Here is a 19,537-nt window from a genome sequence, read left to right as displayed (position 1 = left end):
ATGGCTGACTAGACAGCTTATCTGACCAATGCATTTTGAGGGTGATACGCTTAGAACATAAGACAAGAAAGAACTTTATGAATTTACAAACTCAATAAAATTAAAAAAATCATACAAGGTTTTGATACATTTTGATGTAATATTTCGAGATTTAAAAATTATACGTAGAGAAGCTTAAAACAAAATCTAGGGTGGTTTTTGTTTCTGACTCAAATGAACTCATGAAATAAAACATATTTCAGCTTTTGTAGAGGTTTAATAATGATTATATAGTGGAATAATAGAGTGTTTTTGTATGCCCCCATCATGTTTGTAAAATGCCTCCATCCTAAAATAACAGGTTAAAACAGAATAAATAAGTGATTTTTATCAATGAAGCTTCAAATCTAAGCTCAGAATAACATCTTAAGAGAGAATTGAAGATCTAAAAACAGATTTCATAAAGTTTTTCTCATGGATGAACTGCCTCCATAGTATGGCAACTCTAACTTTTGATAGATTTTTATAAAACTTCAGCTTTGTCGTACGGAAATTATTACTTTCTAGCAGTTTCAATGAAATTATACGGAAATATTGCCCAAAAAACAGAAATTTTGTTCAAAAAATAAATAGGCGCATTTAGCCCGCACGGTTTGAGGTTTGGCATTTTAGACAACACTTATAATAAAATCGTTTTCTTGGAAACAGAAGAAAATTCTTACATAAAAATTACTCCAATGTATAGAAAACAGATGCCTGCACACGTGTTTATAGTTTTTGTACACATATTCGATGTGATATTTGATTAAATCAGTGTTCTGCTTAATAGGCGCATATAGCCCGCTCCTCCCCTATAGATATCAGTCTCATCGACACTCTATTCTCTTTATCCATCTTGAAAACCAAAATCGAGTCGGTGTAATTCCATGCCCGGCACCAGGGGAAATTGTATCGTAAAGCTGAACAGGTCGCTTCCACCAGAGCTGGTCGCCATTCAGGCAGAAAGACGATCGGATGGCCCGCTCGAGAGCTGGAGTTTACCTTGGAGGGTAAAGCGCTTAAAGCATCAAACCAATGTAAATCTTATTTTCGGAAGAATCCTTCAGGGATTTCGTGGAGTTCTTCGTTCATCTTTGTTGTTTCTACTTTAAAGAAACGTGAACCGTTGAGCTGTGACATTTTGTCTAAGACTAAAGACGCTTTAGCAATGTCCAATAAATGAATTCGTTTGATCACGAAAACCCATGCCTTCAGCTAGCACATTACCATAATCTTCAACAGGCAATTAATTAGTTCAAGATTGTCCGTTTTCCAACGGCGCTTTTTAATTATAGGACCCTCGCCTTGTCTCTTCGATAAAACGCACGACTTGCCTTTGCCTTGAATGATTAAAGACATAAAAGATCGCTTAACGGAAAAGCACCGATGCTTTTTTCTGGTCTACGGAAACTATCCAATTACTTTCGTCGTTGCTTGAAAGCACCAAACGACTCCACCTCATCCTACTGAAAGCTCTGGAAGCTGGTCCAGGCTTCCATCATGGGCGAGGGAAAATATGCTTAATTTGGCAGTCATTTTCCTCCTTTTTCTATTTTATCCGTTATCCCAACAGGTGGTTTTCATCTACTCCGATCGGTGTGGTGGCGCAGAGTTTTTGGCCGAGAAAAGCGCTTAAAATTTACATTTCATCAGCCGTGTAACAAATTGCGTATCAACACCTGTCAAGAAAAGCAAGTTTAGCTAATATAGAACGAGGATTTTTTAACTTTTCTAAACCAATTATGATAAAGGTTTGAGTATCATAAATTAAATTCTATTATTGCCTAAATGTAACAATCCAAGCAACAATCGGAAAACGTTCAAATTCGGTCTTCAATTTAGGATTCAGAATACAAATTCTGATTCAGAATTCAGATTAAGAATTCAGATTCAGAATTCAGATTCAGAATTCAGATTCAGAATTCAGATTCAGAATTCAGATTCAGAATTCAGATTCAGAATTCAGATTCAGAATTCAGATTCAGAATTCAGATTCAGAATTCAGATTCAGAATTCAGATTCAGAATTCAGATTCAGAATTCAGATTCAGAATTCAGATTCAGAATTCAGATTCAGAATTCAGATTCAGAATTCAGATTCAGAATTCAGATTCAGAATTCAGATTCAGAATTCAGATTCAGAATTCAGATTCAGAATTCAGATTCAGAATTCAGATTCAGAATTCAGATTCAGAATTCAGATTCAGAATTCAGATTCAGAATTCAGATTCAGAATTCAGATTCAGAATTCAGATTCAGAATTCAGATTCAGAATTCAGATTCAGAATTCAGATTCAGAATTCAGATTCAGAATTCAGATTCAGAATTCAGATTCAGAATTCAGATTCAGAATTCAGATTCAGAATTCAGATTCAGAATTCAGATTCAGAATTCAGATTCAGAATTCAGATTCAGAATTCAGATTCAGAATTCAGATTCAGAATTCAGATTCAGAATTCAGATTCAGAATTCAGATTCAGAATTCAGATTCAGAATTCAGATTCAGAATTCAGATTCAGAATTCAGATTCAGAATTCAGGTTCAGAATTCAGATTCAGAATTCAGATTCAGAATTCAGATTCAGAATTCAGATTCAGAATTCAGATTCAGAATTCAGATTCAGAATTCAGATTCAGAATTCAGATTCAGAATTCAGATTCAGAATTCAGATTCAGAATTCAGATTCAGAATTCAGATTCAGAATTCAGATTCAGAATTCAGATTCAGAATTCAGATTCAGAATTCAGATTCAGAATTCAGATTCAGAATTCAGATTCAGAATTCAGATTCAGAATTCAGATTCAGAATTCAGATTCAGAATTAAGATTCAGAATTCAGATTCAGAATTCAGATTCAGAATTCAGATTCAGAATTCAGATTCAGAATTCAGATTCAGAATTCAGATTCAGAATTCAGATTCAGAATTCAGATTCAGAATTCAGATTCAGAATTCAGATTCAGAATTCAGATTCAGAATTCAGATTCAGAATTCAGATTCAGAATTCAGATTCAGAATTCAGATTCAGAATTCAGATTCAGAATTCAGATTCAGAATTCAGATTCAGAATTCAGAATTCAGATTCAGAATTCAGATTCAGAATTCAGATTCAGAATTCAGATTCAGAATTCAGATTCAGAATTCAGATTCAGAATTCAGATTCAGAATTCAGATTCAGAATTCAGATTCAGAATTCAGGTTCAGAATTCAGATTCAGAATTCAGATTCAGAATTCAGATTCAGAATTCAGATTCAGAATTCAGATTCAGAATTCAGATTCAGAATTCAGATTCAGAATTCAGATTCAGAATTCAGATTCAGAATTCAGATTCAGAATTCAGATTCAGAATTCAGATTCAGAATTCAGATTCAGAATTCAGATTCAGAATTCAGATTCAGAATTCAGATTCAGAATTCAGATTCAGAATTCAGATTCAGAATTAAGATTCAGAATTCAGATTCAGAATTCAGATTCAGAATTCAGATTCAGAATTTATTTATTTTTCGACCGGGAATGATTTATAGGTTATGTTCGGCTTTCGGTCTTTCGGTCAAGATTTACAACACTTTTTATGTGCTCTTCATCCAACGTTTCGAATTAATATTTATTCTTTTTCAAGGAACTAAAATAAAACATAAAGCATAAAACATATTTCTTATGGAACCAAAAAATGTTCACTTACTCGAACATTCGTGCTATAGTCTGAAACAGATGCGCTCCTAAAGCGTTCATCAATCGTCGGTTTCTGGCTATAAAATTTTAAATTTGAAATGGTTCAGCTCAAAAGTGAGGAGGATAGCGTGTAACTTACGTGCCCGGTACTATAATTTGGCCTGGGCGGCGGCGCCTAATCCGTATTCCGAATGACGTCCCGAAGCAACACTTTATCCACTCGACTCACAGTTTGTTATTGTTGTTTGGGTTTCTTCTTCATAGCCAGAAACCGGCGCCGATGAGTGCTTGTGAGCAGTCCGAGAGAGTGTGTGGAACACTCCGCCGTAGGAGATCGCTCTTCCGTCTGTGTCGTTCTGTATATTTACGGTATTCGGAGTGCTTTGAATATAGCACATTTCGAGTACCTCTAGATGCCGGCGGTGCTTGTTGGAGCTATCGAGAACGGTGGCTTTGTCGAAGTCGAACATGTGTCCCTGGTTGAAGCAATGTTCAACAACGGCCGATTGTCGTAGCTCTCTGATGGCTGGGTCTGATGCTGTGGACCCTGAGGCGATGATTCGGTTCAATTTGGTGACGTCGCATTTATGCTTGGACATTCTAGTACGAAGTTTGTAGCTAGTTTGCCCAACATAAACTTTTGAGCATGTCTCGTTACGGTCGGATGCGCCTGCGCACGGGATGTTGTATACCACATTGGAACGATCGATCGGTTGTATCGGATCCTTAACCACAGGCAGTAGGCTGCGTATTGTATGTTGTTGCGTGGTGCCGATGCGTACTTGCGGATAGTCTGTTTTCAGTGAACGAACTATGTTCGCAGTTAGGCCGTCGATGTTCAGTATGGATCGGTAATGTTGTGTGGGTGTATCTTGTGTGTTTTGGCTGGTGGTGTCGGTTTCGTTCGCTTTCTGCACTAATCTATTTATTAACGCTGTAGGGTAATCGTTTAACTTCAAATTTTCATGGATCAACTTAAGTGCGGCATCGGGGGAAACGTTTGTCGAAAAGATTTTCACACGTTTTATGAAGTTCAGAGCCGTGTTGATTTTGAGCCGTGTGTTGTGAGCTGATCTGAAATTCAAAAAGCGACCCGACGCTATCGCTTTTCGATACCACTCGGTTTTTATTGATTGGTCTGGCTGCCTGATCAATATCAGATCCAAGTACGGGAGGCGATAATCTGACTCTATCTCGACCGTAGATTGGATTTTCGGGTGGTATTGATTGAATTTTTCTCTTACCTGTTCGACATGTTCTCTTGGTAGGGCTAGCAGTAGGTCATCAACATATTTCCTTAGGATCGGGATCTGGAAATCGAGTGTCCGTGTGACATTGTCTAAAAGTGATTCCATCACAAAGTCAGCTATCGAGCTAGACACAGGATTGCCCATCGCCGTTCCGTATGTTTGCTGGTAGAATTTATTTTTAAATCTGAAATAACTGCAGCTCATGCAGAAGTTAACGATTTCGAGGAACATATCCAAATTTATGTTCGTGTTCTTCTTTATCGCGTCCCGTGCGCAGGCGCATCCGACCGTAACGAGACATGCTCAAAAGTTTATGTTGGGCAAACTAGCTACAAACTTCGTACTAGAATGTCCAAGCATAAATGCGACGTCACCAAATTGAACCGAATCATCGCCTCAGGGTCCACAGCATCAGACCCAGCCATCAGAGAGCTACGACAATCGGCCGTTGTTGAACATTGCTTCAACCAGGGACACATGTTCGACTTCGACAAAGCCACCGTTCTCGATAGCTCCAACAAGCACCGCCGGCATCTAGAGGTACTCGAAATGTGCTATATTCAAAGCACTCCGAATACCGTAAATATACAGAACGACACAGACGGAAGAGCGATCTCCTACGGCGGAGTGTTCCACACACTCTCTCGGACTGCTCACAAGCACTCATCGGCGCCGGTTTCTGGCTATGAAGAAGAAACCCAAACAACAATAACAAACTGTGAGTCGAGTGGATAAAGTGTTGCTTCGGGACGTCATTCGGAATACGGATTAGGCGCCGCCGCCCAGGCCAAATTATAGTACCGGGCACGTAAGTTACACGCTATCCTCCTCACTTTTGAGCTGAACCATTTCAAATTTAAAATTTTATAGCCAGAAACCGACGATTGATGAACGCTTTAGGAGCGCATCTGTTTCAGACTATAGCACGAATGTTCGAGTAAGTGAACATTTTTTGGTTCCATAAGAAATATGTTTTATGCTTTATGTTTTATTTTAGTTCCTTGAAAAAGAATAAATATTAATTCGAAACGTTGGATGAAGAGCACATAAAAAGTGTTGTAAATCTTGACCGAAAGACCGAAAGCCGAACATAACCTATAGATTCAGAATTCAGATTCAGAATTCAGATTCAGAATTCAGATTCAGAATTCAGATTCAGAATTCAGATTCAGAATTCAGATTCAGAATTCAGATTCAGAATTCAGATTCAGAATTCAGATTCAGAATTCAGATTCAGAATTCAGATTCAGAATTCAGATTCAGAATTCAGATTCATAATTCAGATTCAGAATTCAGATTCAGAATCCAGATTCAGAATCCAGATTCAGAATTCAGATTCAGAATTCAGATTCAGAATTCAGATTCAGAATTCAGATTCAGAATTCAGATTCAGAATTCAGATTCAGAATTCAGATTCAGAATTCAGATTCAGAATTCAGATTCAGAATTCAGATTCAGAATTCAGATTCAGAATTCAGATTCAGAATTAGAATTCAGATTCAGAATTAGAATTCAGATTCAGAATTCAGATTCAGAATTCAGATTCAGAATTCAGATTCAGAATTCAGAATTCAGATTCTGATTCAGAATTCAGATTCAGAATTCAGATTCAGAATTCAGATTCAGAATTCAGATTCAGAATTCAGATTCAGAATTCAGATGCAGAATTCAGATTCAGAATTCAGATTCAGAATTCAGATTCAGAATTCAGATTCAGAATTCAGATTCAGAATTCAGATTCAGAATTCAGATTCAGAATTCAGATTCAGAATTCAGATTCAGAATTCAGATTCAGAATTCAGATTCAGAATTCAGATTCAGAATTCAGATTCAGAATTCAGATTCAGAATTCAGATTCAGAATTCAGATTCAGAATTCAGATTCAGAATTCAGATTCAGAATTCAGATTCAGAATTCAGATTCAGAATTCAGATTCAGAATTCAGATTCAGAATTCAGATTCAGAATTCAGATTCAGAATTCAGATTCAGAATTCAGATTCAGAATTCAGATTCAGAATTCAGATTCAGAATTCAGATTCGGAATTCAGATTCAGAATTCAGATTCAGAATTCAGATTCAGAATTCAGATTCAGAATTCTGATTCGAAATTAATTTACTATGGTACATTTAAGACCTTGTTTTTTTGGGGAGCTTCCAGTAAGTCAACTCTACGCGAACTTCAAGTTTTCCAAAATCCTGTATTAAAGCCATATTAAGCAAATCAAACCTATATCCAACATGACTTCTTCACGCGGACGAAGTAGATTCTTTTCTAAACAAAAAATGTCTACTTGGTGGACAGGCACATGGAATGGGTCATTTCTAAATTTCTCTATTCAAATGATCATTACCAATTAAGTTTTGAAAATATGATCAAGTGTTTTTTCGAGGGCGGCCCGTCCGAATTATTTTTAAATTTAAAGTAACCCGTTGTTGGTTGAAAAGGTTACTCGCCCCTGGTCTATCTAGATCATAATATTAAATACAGAATTTCAGCTTAATCTGATGTTTTTTTTTTGTGACAGTAATCCTTTTCAACATTTAGGAATGGTTGTTCTAAGGTTTAATGCAGATTTTTCCATTTTACTTCAACACAATTGATTCAGAATCGAGCCGGGAAAAACTTCTACCAAACTGAGAAGAAAGTGTTATCAAATTGAATTCACCAACTGGGTCGGGGGCAAAACAGAAGGAGAACATTCAAAACTTGTTGGATAGTTGAGGCGAGAGATGGGAAAAAAAAACTTCTTTCGTCGCTTGTTCAAGCAACTTGACTTGTTAGCAACTGTTCGAGGTTTTACGTTTCCAGTTTTAAGGAAAGGATTTGAACAAAAAAGAAAGATTGCCGAACAAAAACAAATAATTGAATGATATGTTGACTTTATGTTCTAGATAATTTTGAATAAGTTCAGGGTGTCCACACTTTTTGACAATAATTTTTTGAATTTATGAATTAATATTGTTCAAAACTTCAAAAATTTCTACACTCGAAAAAACGTAGAGAAAAAAACAGTTCCTACAAATACAAAGTCGCTCGAACAAACATAGATACAAAAGAACTCCCTCACTTCTAAGACTAATAACAATAGTTTCTGCTGAGGGAAAAGTTGTTCCTTCTCTGACCAAACACAGTTATGTAGTCCGGTAGAGTTTTTGGGAAAGCTTGAATCAATATCGCCCATGGGAATGCAGGCAACTGTTATTCCAACTTGCCAGAGCAAGCGATGTACCTACTTGTTCAAACTAATTTGTTAGAACTTGATTGGTTGACTTTGGCTTATGTTTTAATTTCAGTGGCAAAACTGCTGCTGCGAATAACTTGACGAAAAAAAGATTCAATTTTGATTGAATTGAGTTTGTCTGTATCAATGGCTAAAACGAATTCTGCCTCATGAAAGGTAAAATTTAAATTCAGGATACCTCAGTCAGACCTTGGAATTCATTTTTTAGAATACAGAAGATTAGAAATAGCAAACTGACTGAGATAATTCACGAAGAATGTTATGAAACGTACATACTGGAACCGTTTCCGGCAAATGTAAATCCCGTGTAGGCTGCCAGTTATGATTAGTAGCTAACTAGCGGACCGAATCATCCCAAGGCAAAATTGCCCACTCTATGGGCTGGGTCGAGCTAACTGAATCAATTAAATGCTTGTAGTACTAAACAGATTCAATATCGCGTACCTGCTTTTCCTTGGCCACGGACAGTATATCATGAACGCCATGCCTAGCGAACTCCCGGTAAGGGAAAGTGTCCTCGCACATCCTGATCGTTGGAACCAAGCAAATGGGAAAAAGAAAAAGAGAAAGAGAATTAAACTATTTTTTATTTTTACTCCCTCTTTGCTCGGAACACCAGGGATCTTACCCATCGAAAAACAGCGGCAGGTAGCGTCGAAGGTCCAGCTGTTCCGGTGCCACGCACCAGCGGATGAAGTTTCGGGAGCCACGGCAGTAGTTCCGCCGGATGGGAATGTCTCCGCGCAGGAAAAACTTCCGGAACAGCGAACGACAGGGTGGCTGCTGCCGGAAGACGTCGATACGGGGAGGGCCTTCGCTCAGGGTGCACCACTGGTTCTGCTGCCGGCTAAATGCCGGAACGACCCGGTAGCAGTAACACGGACGGCGGCAACGGCAGTTGGTCATTTTATGTTGTTTTTTTTTTGATTTTATGAAAACACTGCGAATTTTGAATGTTACCAAGAGATTTTTAATTAGAAATTTCTCATGACATGCTTAAATATAATTACAGTAAAAAAAATACTCTCAACCTCAACACAGCACATCTATCGTAATATAATACATTTTTAACTTTAATAAATAAATTGAAATATGAATAACGAACTCCCAACTAACAATAGGGGAAAGTGAGGACCCTTGATTCCCGGGATCTCCTACAAAAATCTTGTGTTCTAGAATAATGTTCTAAATGGGACAAAAAGCCTGGGATGGTAATATTAGTACAGTAGTTTTACGATTTTATCACTGTTCAATTTTATCAAAACTCGCCAAATTCACGCTAGATTTTATCACGGTTATTATTCCGATTTTATCACGTTTTTCAAGAAATCATTCAGAAACCATTTCCAGAACCATATTTTTTTTTCAAAAGCGTAAAGCGTCTTTGTTCATGACATTTTTTATGGTTTATGTTATGGTATATAAGTATTCAATAATATGAAAATGCTATTGAATTGCTTACTTTAGCTGTATAGTGTGCAAAATCATCATTTGCATTTTAAAAACATTTATAATAATCGACTTAAGTATTTGACCGACACGCAAATGTAAGTGTTGTTATTTGTGCTTGCTGAGCCAAGTACTTTTTTGGTTATGCGAATCATATAAAGATGTGGGTGAATTTAAGCGTTTTTTTAAAGAGATAAATGTCTCTGATTTTTTTAAATTTGTTCATTTGAAAAGGTGGCATGCGCAATCCCGATTGGGCAGCCTTTAGTATTGTCTGGATGGATAATTTTGGATAATCAAAATGAAATTCTGCTAGCTTTGCCTTAAAATATGTTGAAAAAACTAAGATTTCTAATTTTCTACATATGAAAAAGAAAGGATTATCAGCATATGCAGTTTTCTTAAAATTATTTTTCAAAATGGTCATAAGAGATGACGACTGTTAAATTCCCAAGCAACCAAAAATTCGGATAACATTCCTGTATCAGGTTTGATCAGCTTAATCGTATATGCCAATACAACTTCTTTTCAGCTCAATTTTTAAGCAGCTAATCGAACTTTAAAGTTGACAAAAAGATCGCATAGATTTCTAAACAACTTCTAACCAGCTTCAAAAAGCGCTTTTATAAGCAGCACAAAATATCGAAAAAAATCTCTCTCGCTCCTTCAATGCCTCCCCCAGTCCTCTAATTTGATTCATATTAATCAACCATATTCGTTACTAACTCACATCTGAATAACATGTTCTTAACAAGCCTTGAACCCGAGCTCATCGCTTAAAAATCGAGCTTCAGACTTGCTGCTCTATATGAACATCATGAGTAGGCAACGATTTTACTTGATGTGATGATTTTCTTAAAAACGACTTTCAGGTTCTTAATTTCCAGTTTATTTCCACTTTCAAACTGTAAAAAAGTTCTTCCGGATCTAAATGTGTACTTCACATTGTCGTTCCCAAGTAACGATGTATTGATTTATGCAAACACGATGTTGAAGATCGAAACAAGTAGAACTAAGCCTTCAAATCTACTTCAAAGTCCCAATATTGCGAAGTTGCTTTTGAACATCCGTGGAAACTAATTGGAATACTTTCAAGTTTACAAAAGAGTATAACCATGATTTTTTACGAACTATTGAGTAAAAAAAGACTTGCAACCCTTTGATAGCTACTAGATGTTGAAAAAATGAAAAGCACGTAAAAAGTAGATTGTTTTTCTTCATATCAACTTTAAAGTCCCAAAAAAATCAGATACCAAAAGGGTACCTTAAATTTTTATTAGAGTTTTGGTTGAGCTAAGTAAAGAATGAATTTCCATGGACCTCGAACTAGCAATTCGAACAGTAAAAATGTTCCCTGAACTTTTGAACAGCTCTATGTGAACTTATGAGTTCGTTCCTTAAGTGATATCCGAACTTTTGGTTGCTTGGGTTGCCACTAAAACTAAAGAACTCACTTCAAGAACTCACTTCAATAAGATGTACACTATCAAACTGATATTCTACCTGGGTTTATTTCAATAAAAAAAATCTAAAAATTTCCATAGACAAGAATAATTTGAACCGAAATCGATTTTTTTTGCCAGGAATTTACCACTTCGTGGCATTCTTCCCTAACCGAAATCGATCCTTTCTGTTTAGTAAATTTTGATAATTACATCTCATGATCAAAATTTATTGATACCAAACGTTTTTACTACTGAGAACATTGTAAATGATTGGTTAAAGACAATAAAAATACATTTTTACAGTTTAATTTTCAGTTTAGTCAAATTCACGGTTTGGCCAAATTCACGGTGAATTTTTCTTTACCGTGATAAAATCGAAAAACTACTTTAGCTCGGTTGGTAGAACACTTACCTGCATAGCTGAGGTCCATAAGTTCGAGCCCAGCCGAGTTATTCGATAGCAGTCCACGAACCGAATCATTGATATAAAGTCTCGAATAAGACAAACGACTAATAATCTAAAAAACGATTGAAAAGAAATATGTAGTAAGCATGGAAAATTTTGGTATTCATACTGTGTTTTATTCAGTTGCACTCGTACAGGATTGGTCAATAAGATCCAAAAATTCAAGAGTTCTAATTGTGTGACATAAGAATTTTGAAAATCGTATAAAAAAGGATGTTTGTATCTTCCCTCCTATTTACATAAACCAAATCTATGAAAATTTACTTTAATTTCATAGTTTCAGACGCCGTACGCGCTTACAAAAGGAGATCTAGTGTCTTTTTATTCCCTTAATCTACTATATTTTGTAAACAACCCAGAAAAACACTGACTTGGACTAAAAAGCTTTGAACAAAAATAGACCTATTTTGTGTGAATTTTTCCAAGGAATCAAATAGAGGCTACTTGAGCCACTTCACGCTTCGGAAAATGAAGTTATGACTGTTTGTTTTACCCTCAATTTCCCTATAGGGGAACTGGGTATAAAATGCGCAGTCAGGACAAGATGCGCCACCATCAGTATTTCACTAAACAAACATTGTTCAACATTTCTGAAAATGTCAGTTTGTTCTGTTTACACTTTTATGCGTTTATAAATATTTGTGGACCTTCTAAGTTTTCTATATTGCGTAAATTTGACGAAAAAAGAAAACAAATTTTTTTGGGAGCTTTTTTGCAATTTTTCAACTTTTCTCGTAAGGAATTACAACAGCTATCAAAATATTTACCTGGCATCTGTTCCAATGATGAACATTGGTCTTGAAAATCATCACACAACGAAAAATTTCCTCATTCAATTATTTTTTCTGTTATTTTAAACGATTTTTAATTAACATATGTTTATGCAGGGCAAAACGCGCCATGTCCGTTTATCTTTAAGCATGTTTCATATTTGTTTAAATTTATAAGCAGTTTTCATCACAACAATTTTAAGGATATTAAATTTATATGTTGAATTGGAAAACATAATTTGAATATAAACCAATATATTTAAAATTCCTTAATTTAATATAAATTTAATTAACTATTCACAAGAACGTAATTATATCTGGCAGCACTGCGCGTAGCAATACATTTTTCCATCGGTGAAGTAGAAAAGAAGTGTTTTCACCTGGCAAACACTTTCGGAGGCCCTTGAATTAATAAACACTATTTAATCGTCAAAAGGCGCGTTTGGGTGCACGCATATGCGCACTTGGCCCCAAACGAAATGAAAATCATACTTTAGAAAGCCTTTCAAAATTTAACGATTAAGTCATATATTATTGGTGTACGTGTTCCTGTTTGTATATTTCTGGTGAAGAACATTCCCCTTTTCAAAACTATTGTCGAATTTACTGGATTGCATTCTTCATTTACGAGTATTGAAAGATTCTTCTTAACGTGGGCGTCTTACCCCCAGTTCCCCTATTTCTTAATTATGAAAAAAGTAAGTTCGGACTTGAAAATTTTTGATCAAATGAGACTATTCTTGTGTGATTGTCTTCGTTTGATTTCTCGGGAAAAACACACAAGATTATTATCATTTTATTCAAAAATTTCAAGTCAAAACTAGTTTTTATTCTGAATTAATTGAAAAAATGTAGGGGAATAGTGGTTTAAAACAGCCATAGCTCCATTTTCCAAAGCGTGCGGTGGCTCAAACAGCCTTGATTCAATTCCGCGAAAAAAAACCACTCAAGACAAGATAAGTCTCTTTTTCTTCAAAAAATATATATTGAATATTGAATATTGAAATTCTTCGCCATTATTCAATGGTTTTACACCCAAAGTCTTTGGTTTTACAACCTAACCTACCTAAGGGTCCAGCGCCGATTGACCGGCGCATAGGGCTGAGATAAAAGATCTCCACTGCTGGCGATCCGGAGCCAGCGTCTTCACTTGCTGCCAGCCGAGGTTCTCGTCAACTGTGCGGATTTCAGCGGCTAGACTTCGCCGCCACGAGCTTTTGGGCCTGCCTCTTCTTCGATGCCCATCTGGATTCCAATCTAGCGCCTCTCTGCAAATCTCGTTTTCGTCTTTTCGCAGCGTGTGCCCAATCCATCTCCACTTACGTTCCCGAATCTCGATTTCTAGCGCCTTTTGATGACACGGACGATTTCAACGTTTGAGATCCAGTTGCCAGGCCACCAAGCGCGGATGATGTTCCGCAGGCAGCGATTCACAAAAACTTGCAATTTTCGCGTCGTCACCGCATATGTGCACCAAGTTTCACACCCGTACAGCAATACGGATTTGACGTTTGAGTTGAAGATTCGGATCTTAGTTCGTAGAGTGATCTGGCGTGACCGCCAGATGTTTCGGAGACTCGCAAACGCAAATCGGGCTTTTCTGATCCGGGTTTCGATGTCCTTCTTAGTACCACCATCAGGCGTAATCTGGCTACCAAGATACTGGAAGCACTCCACTGTCTCAACCTGTTGTCCAGCTACCACGAAATTGGAACGATTTTCTGTATTGATTTCCATCGACTTGGTCTTTCCGACATTGATTTTGAGACCTGCTGCCTTGGAGCTTTCGGCGAGGTCGTCGAGTTTGCTCTGCATGTCTTGTTGTGTTTGGGCGAGCAAAACAATATCGTCTGCCAGGTCAAGGTCGTTCAGTTGCTCCATGATTGAAGGATTCCACGGCAATCCTCGGTTTGGTCTTCAGTCAATTGATCCAGTCAAGATCTCATCCATTACGATGATAAAAAGCAGCGGTGACAAAATACATCCTTGTCTCACTCCAGCAGCTACCGGGATTGGTTCGGACAAGACACCGTCGTGCAAGACCTTGCACGAAAATGCCTCGTACTGTGCTTCGATGAGATGGACTAGTTTCTCTGGGACCCCTCGTCGTCTAAGAGCAGCCCAGATGTTTTCGTGGCTCAGTCGGTCAAATGCTTTTTCGAAATCAACGAACACCAGCAGAAGAGAGTCCTGGAATTCGTTGCTTTGTTCCAGTATTATTCGTAGCGCTGTGATGTGGTCCACACATGATCGTCCGGATCGGAATCCAGCTTGTTGCCGTCGGAGTGTAGCGTCGATTTTCTCCTGGATCCTGTTCAGGATCACTTTGCAGAGTACTTTGAGGGTTGTACAGATCAAAGTTATGCCACGCCAGTTACCGTACTCTGTTAGGTCTCCTTTCTTTGGGACCTTTACGAGGATACCCTGCATCCAGTCGGCAGGGAATGTTGCAGTATCCCAAATGTCAGCGAAAAGACGGTGCAACATTTGTGCATTTCAGCAGGAATGCAATCGATTCCAGGCGCTTTGTTGGATTTCATGTCCTTGATTGCCGCTTCTATTTCAGCCAGCGAGGGCGCTTCCGAGTTGACGCCATTAATGCGACTTACTGTGAGCGCCTCGAGCTGCGGGTTCTGTTGGCCATTGCTATTTGTAACTCGGAACCAAAGTCTTAAAAAATGTCTGCCATAAGGCGTAACAGCCAGCTTATACAAGGGTACATACTAGAGATGTACCGAATAGTGGTATTCTGCGAACGGCCGAATCCCGAATATTGACCTTTTCAACTATTCGGCCAAACGAATATTCGGCCGAATATTCGGTCGAATATTATATTGCGTTTTCATTGAAAAACCTTAAGCGATTATTTCAATGCTTTCTATTTCTTCCATATTAATGCCCCTCATGATTTTTAATCGATTATTTTCAACCAAATGATATTATCGGATGATGTTTTACAAAATATTTTTTGGGGGTCTTTCTGATTTTTAAAATGTCACCAATAACTGGCGTTTATCACCTAAGAGATTACGTTCCTGTGAAATCTGGGATAAAACATATCGAAACAGGTGCCGAGCTTTTTGAAATTGCTTCTCTGATATTGAATTAGATGATGGTCGAATTTGAGCAAGATGTTTTTAAAATAGTTGTTGAAAAGATAGATCATCTTAAACATTAAGAAATCCATACTTTCAACCTTACGTATCCAGATGGTCAGGCATTCAGAACGATTTTCGAAAAAAAAAAAATAAAAAGAGGCAAAATTTATGTATATTTTGAAATTTTTGAAAAGTTGAACACAAAATCTGAAAAAATTGAAAGAGGAATTTGAGTTTTTTATTTGATTTAGCAAATAATCTGAATAAACCCGAGCAAAATTCGGGAAGTATTAAACAATATCTGGATATTCCATCCAGTTTGACTTATCTGGATTCTTTACTGGATTTATGGACAAGCCGGAATATATCCAGAAAATCTGGAACAAACTATAACCAAAGTATAAAGCGATACCGTTCAGCATCCTCCTGTACGATCTACAGTGAAAGATACGCGAATACACCTTAGATGTTTTGCTGAAACCATAAGTTTTTAATGATTGTGTAGCTTTTACAACATAACTTTAGGATATTTTATAAATTATCAAAAAATATTTTAAAAGTCTGTAGAAGATATTCGGCCTATTCGGCCGAATACTTAGCTCAACTATTCGGTGAGCCGAATATTCGGCTTAACGGTTTTCGGCGATATTCGGCGCCGTATATTCGGACGACCGAATATTCGGTACATCTCTAGTACATACTAAGGTTGCCAGATTGCTTGGTTTTATCCGAATTTGACCGGATATTTAAAACTAAATTTGAAAACAGTCCGAACAACGAACACCTCCAAGACGAAATTTTTTGAGCAAGTTTTGTAACAATAATCATGAAAGAAATTGTGGAAGCCTAAAATATGGTTCAAAATTTATCGATGAGTTTTTATCAGAAAAAAATTTTTTTTTTCATTTTTTTCCTTGATTTTTGTTGATGAATTTCTGATTTTTGAGAAGATTTGTCGGATATTGCTCCGATTTATGGTCGTCGATTTGAAGTGGAATGCCCGGATTTTGCCAGGTTTTTATATAAAAATTGCCCGGTTTGTCCGGCCCGGATACGCACTGATAAAATTCTGGCAACCTTAGTTTATACGGTCGATGGTATTGATGGCTGGTTGGCCTCAGCCATAACATCGAAATTTGATTTGGAATTGGCCTCATCAGGGTTCCCAGGTTGTTTTGACAAAAATGAACATTTGCTCTAATTTTATTACTCAAATATTTTAACTCAATTTTCAACTATCATTTCAACTATTCAACTATTGATTTCAACTTTGCAGATTTATATGAGTCGTGTACGCGCCTTACGTATGCAAAAACTTAATTTCAGTTAATAAAAAATGTAATATTTCTAAGAGTAGTATCGTTGGAAATTTAGGGTGTTTAGGCAGTAGTTAGTGATAGAGAAGCTGAAAATGTTTCATATTACGGTTCAATCACTACAAATTACAAGAAGTATGAGCATTAGACCGCTGAAGGCTTTGTAAGGAAATTTCAAATTCTTACATTTTCACACCTCCCATAACTTTTTCCTGTTTGTTTTTTTATGTCAGAAATAGAAATAAAATGTTTGGAAGTGATCCATCCAGTACTGAAATAGTTCAACGAGTTTTAATTTTGTATGTAAAATTGTATGGGAAGAAAAAATTCATCATTCAAAAATTGCCAGAGATGTACTGAAAGCTTTGAAAAATTCAAATTTGAATAAAAATATTCCTTGATTCTTGCAGTACAATGTAAAAAACACAAACCTAACTTATACTCTGGAAAAGATAGTCGATGATATGTACATTTTTTTTCAAAATTAATTTATAATTATTGCACTTTTGACTGCTTATTTTAAAGCTGTGTTACCGTATGATGAGAATGAAAAATCTGAAAAAACTGCTTTACATTGACAGAATATTTATTGATTTATATAACCTTGAAAATTTTCAAGTTATTAAAAATTCTAGCGAGCAAGTCTGCCATTTTTAAATACTATTCAATGAATTAAGATTTTCATTTTCAAATGGTTATAACTTTTTTCATGAAATTCTAAGCTGACCATGACAAGAGGTAGCAAAAAAGAAGCTTAAGAATAGTCAAAAACAAAAATGAAAGACCAACTTCATTTCAAGCTTATTTGAATATTCTGGATGATTGAATTTTTCAAAAATTTATTCTTTCATACAAAGTTGAAACGCGTTGCGCTAACTCAGGAATCAACCAAATCATCTCAAATTTTACACTGGTGACTCAAAAGGCTTCGATAAAACATATAGGAGCAAAGAATCATTTTTTGCAGCGATCTAAAGTACATATTTCAACATTTTTCGATGCCGTGTTGTGATATCAAATAAAGTAGATTACTATTGGTATCGGAAACTGATAATATTTTTACTATCGTCAATAATATAGGGGAGAATGAGGATACTTGATCCCTGGAGATACTTGATTCCTCAGCTATATCTCGAAACTGGAATGTCTTACAAAGATCAAATGTTCTAGAAAAATGTGCCAAAATGAGCAAAATATCAATGCTTGTAGTTTAAAAAATTTAAACAAAATAATTGTGTGAGTAATTGAACTTTGTTTTAAAAATTTCACAAAATGAAACTTGAAGATCTTTTTTCATCACTTTAAAATGTTCCTTACATGGGAAAATTATGAAAAAAATATTTGTTCCAATATATCAATCGTTCGAGCGTAAAATTAACTTCATAACGCCATATTTTCAAAGTAATGGAAAACTCTCAACATTTTTCAGAAAAAGTTTTCTGAAATGTTGATTATGGGTACAATTGATCCCCTAGAGTTGGGTACAATTGATCCCCCTTCCAAACGGCATATTCTTCTTTTGAATTGATCGTTATGATTGCTGATTACGAAATTACTAATATTTCTCCAAAAAATTTAGTTTTATCAAACAATTGTCTAAAGAAAAGAGCAAAAATAATTAATTTTCTCTTAATTATAAAAAATAGCGCCTTTAAGTATGCAATGTTATTAGCGTTGAGACAAAGTTATAGAATTTTCTTCTTAAGTCTGCTATAAATTGTGAAATGAGAACAAACGTGACCAAAATAGTCAATCAACATTCTATCTTGGGGTTTTGTTTGATTTTTATACAAGGATTAGGGCTTCCTGAATAAAAGATCAAGTCTCCTTCAATAGGGGATCAAGTCTCCCCTAACTTAAAAAAAATCGCAAATTTTTTACTCCCACGAAAATGCTTCTAGTTCATCAACGGGTTCAAGTATCGTTCTAATTTTTGGAGCATAGAAACTTGAAGTTACAAGCTGTCAGAAAATGTCAAAGACGGCGAGTTGCAAAATTTTTCCAAAAAGATATGGTGAAAATAAGAAAAGGGGATCAAGTATCCCCACTCTCCCCTATTATTTTCGTCAAGTCATGTTTAAAGGTCGGGTTACAATAGTGGTTGATATATGCTTAGATTATCCATTCATCATATTGACAACACTTCCCTAATGATTTCCAATCTTTTCAACTGGCCACAGTTCCTATGAATACGGCAAATTCACTCTTCGTCGATTCCAGAGCAATAGCGAATTGACGTTCTCTCTCACTTGCGACTCTCTGTTATTGTTTACATTTGCCGGCATCCACGTCCTAAGAATTCAAGAAAACTGCTGCCAAAGTTATCAAAATAACTTAAGAATTTGTTTTACACATATAAAATATGTTGTCCAGACTACAAATATTCTAAATGGAAAAAATTACAACAAATGTATGTAAATTTTTATACTTTTTTTGTAATAAAACTGATTGTTTACATTTTGTTTTTTAAGACGTAATGAAAGCTAACGCGAGTTATGTTCTTTCTTTTGTTGATACCTCATGTTTCTTTACCCTTTTCCACCACCTTCGAAAATTTGACTGCAATTGTTGTTTTTATGCGTTATGGCCTTCAAGGCATAACAAATTTATGAAAAACTATAAATTATCAAACGTTTTCATTAAAATTTTCCATAAAAAACATAATTTGTGCGAAGTTACCTTCACCAACGCTCGGTAAAGGCAGAGTTTTCGTTATGCTATTTTATCGACGTTTACATTTTTCTATAACTACGTAAGTATCTTTTAAGAACTGATTGAATACACAGAATGAAATACTCGCGCTATTTTATTT

General features: G+C 36.1%; 2 protein-coding genes across 6 annotated transcripts in view; one reads left to right on the top strand and one right to left on the bottom strand.

The window, feature by feature from the left end:
- The window catches only part of LOC129740008 (parkin coregulated gene protein-like), a 74,521-nt gene extending 65,345 nt beyond the window's left edge, over positions 1-9,176 (bottom strand). Inside the window, exons 1-2 of the mRNA XM_055731592.1 lie at positions 8,810-9,176; positions 8,626-8,707 (exon numbers count right to left, since the gene is read on the bottom strand). Of these exons, the coding sequence (XP_055587567.1) occupies positions 8,626-8,707; positions 8,810-9,087 (360 nt within the window). The 5' untranslated portion in view covers positions 9,088-9,176. The remainder of the gene's footprint in view (positions 1-8,625; positions 8,708-8,809) is intronic.
- Positions 1-19,537, top strand: part of LOC129740007 (disintegrin and metalloproteinase domain-containing protein 10) — a 776,101-nt gene that overhangs the window by 658,893 nt on the left and 97,671 nt on the right. The window lies entirely within an intron of this gene.

The sequence above is a fragment of the Uranotaenia lowii genome, chromosome 1 (genome assembly GCF_029784155.1).
Source record: "Uranotaenia lowii strain MFRU-FL chromosome 1, ASM2978415v1, whole genome shotgun sequence".
NCBI lineage: Eukaryota > Metazoa > Arthropoda > Insecta > Diptera > Culicidae > Uranotaenia > Uranotaenia lowii.
Note: the sequence above shows the minus strand (reverse complement) of the source record. Positions and strands in the feature narration are given on the sequence as shown.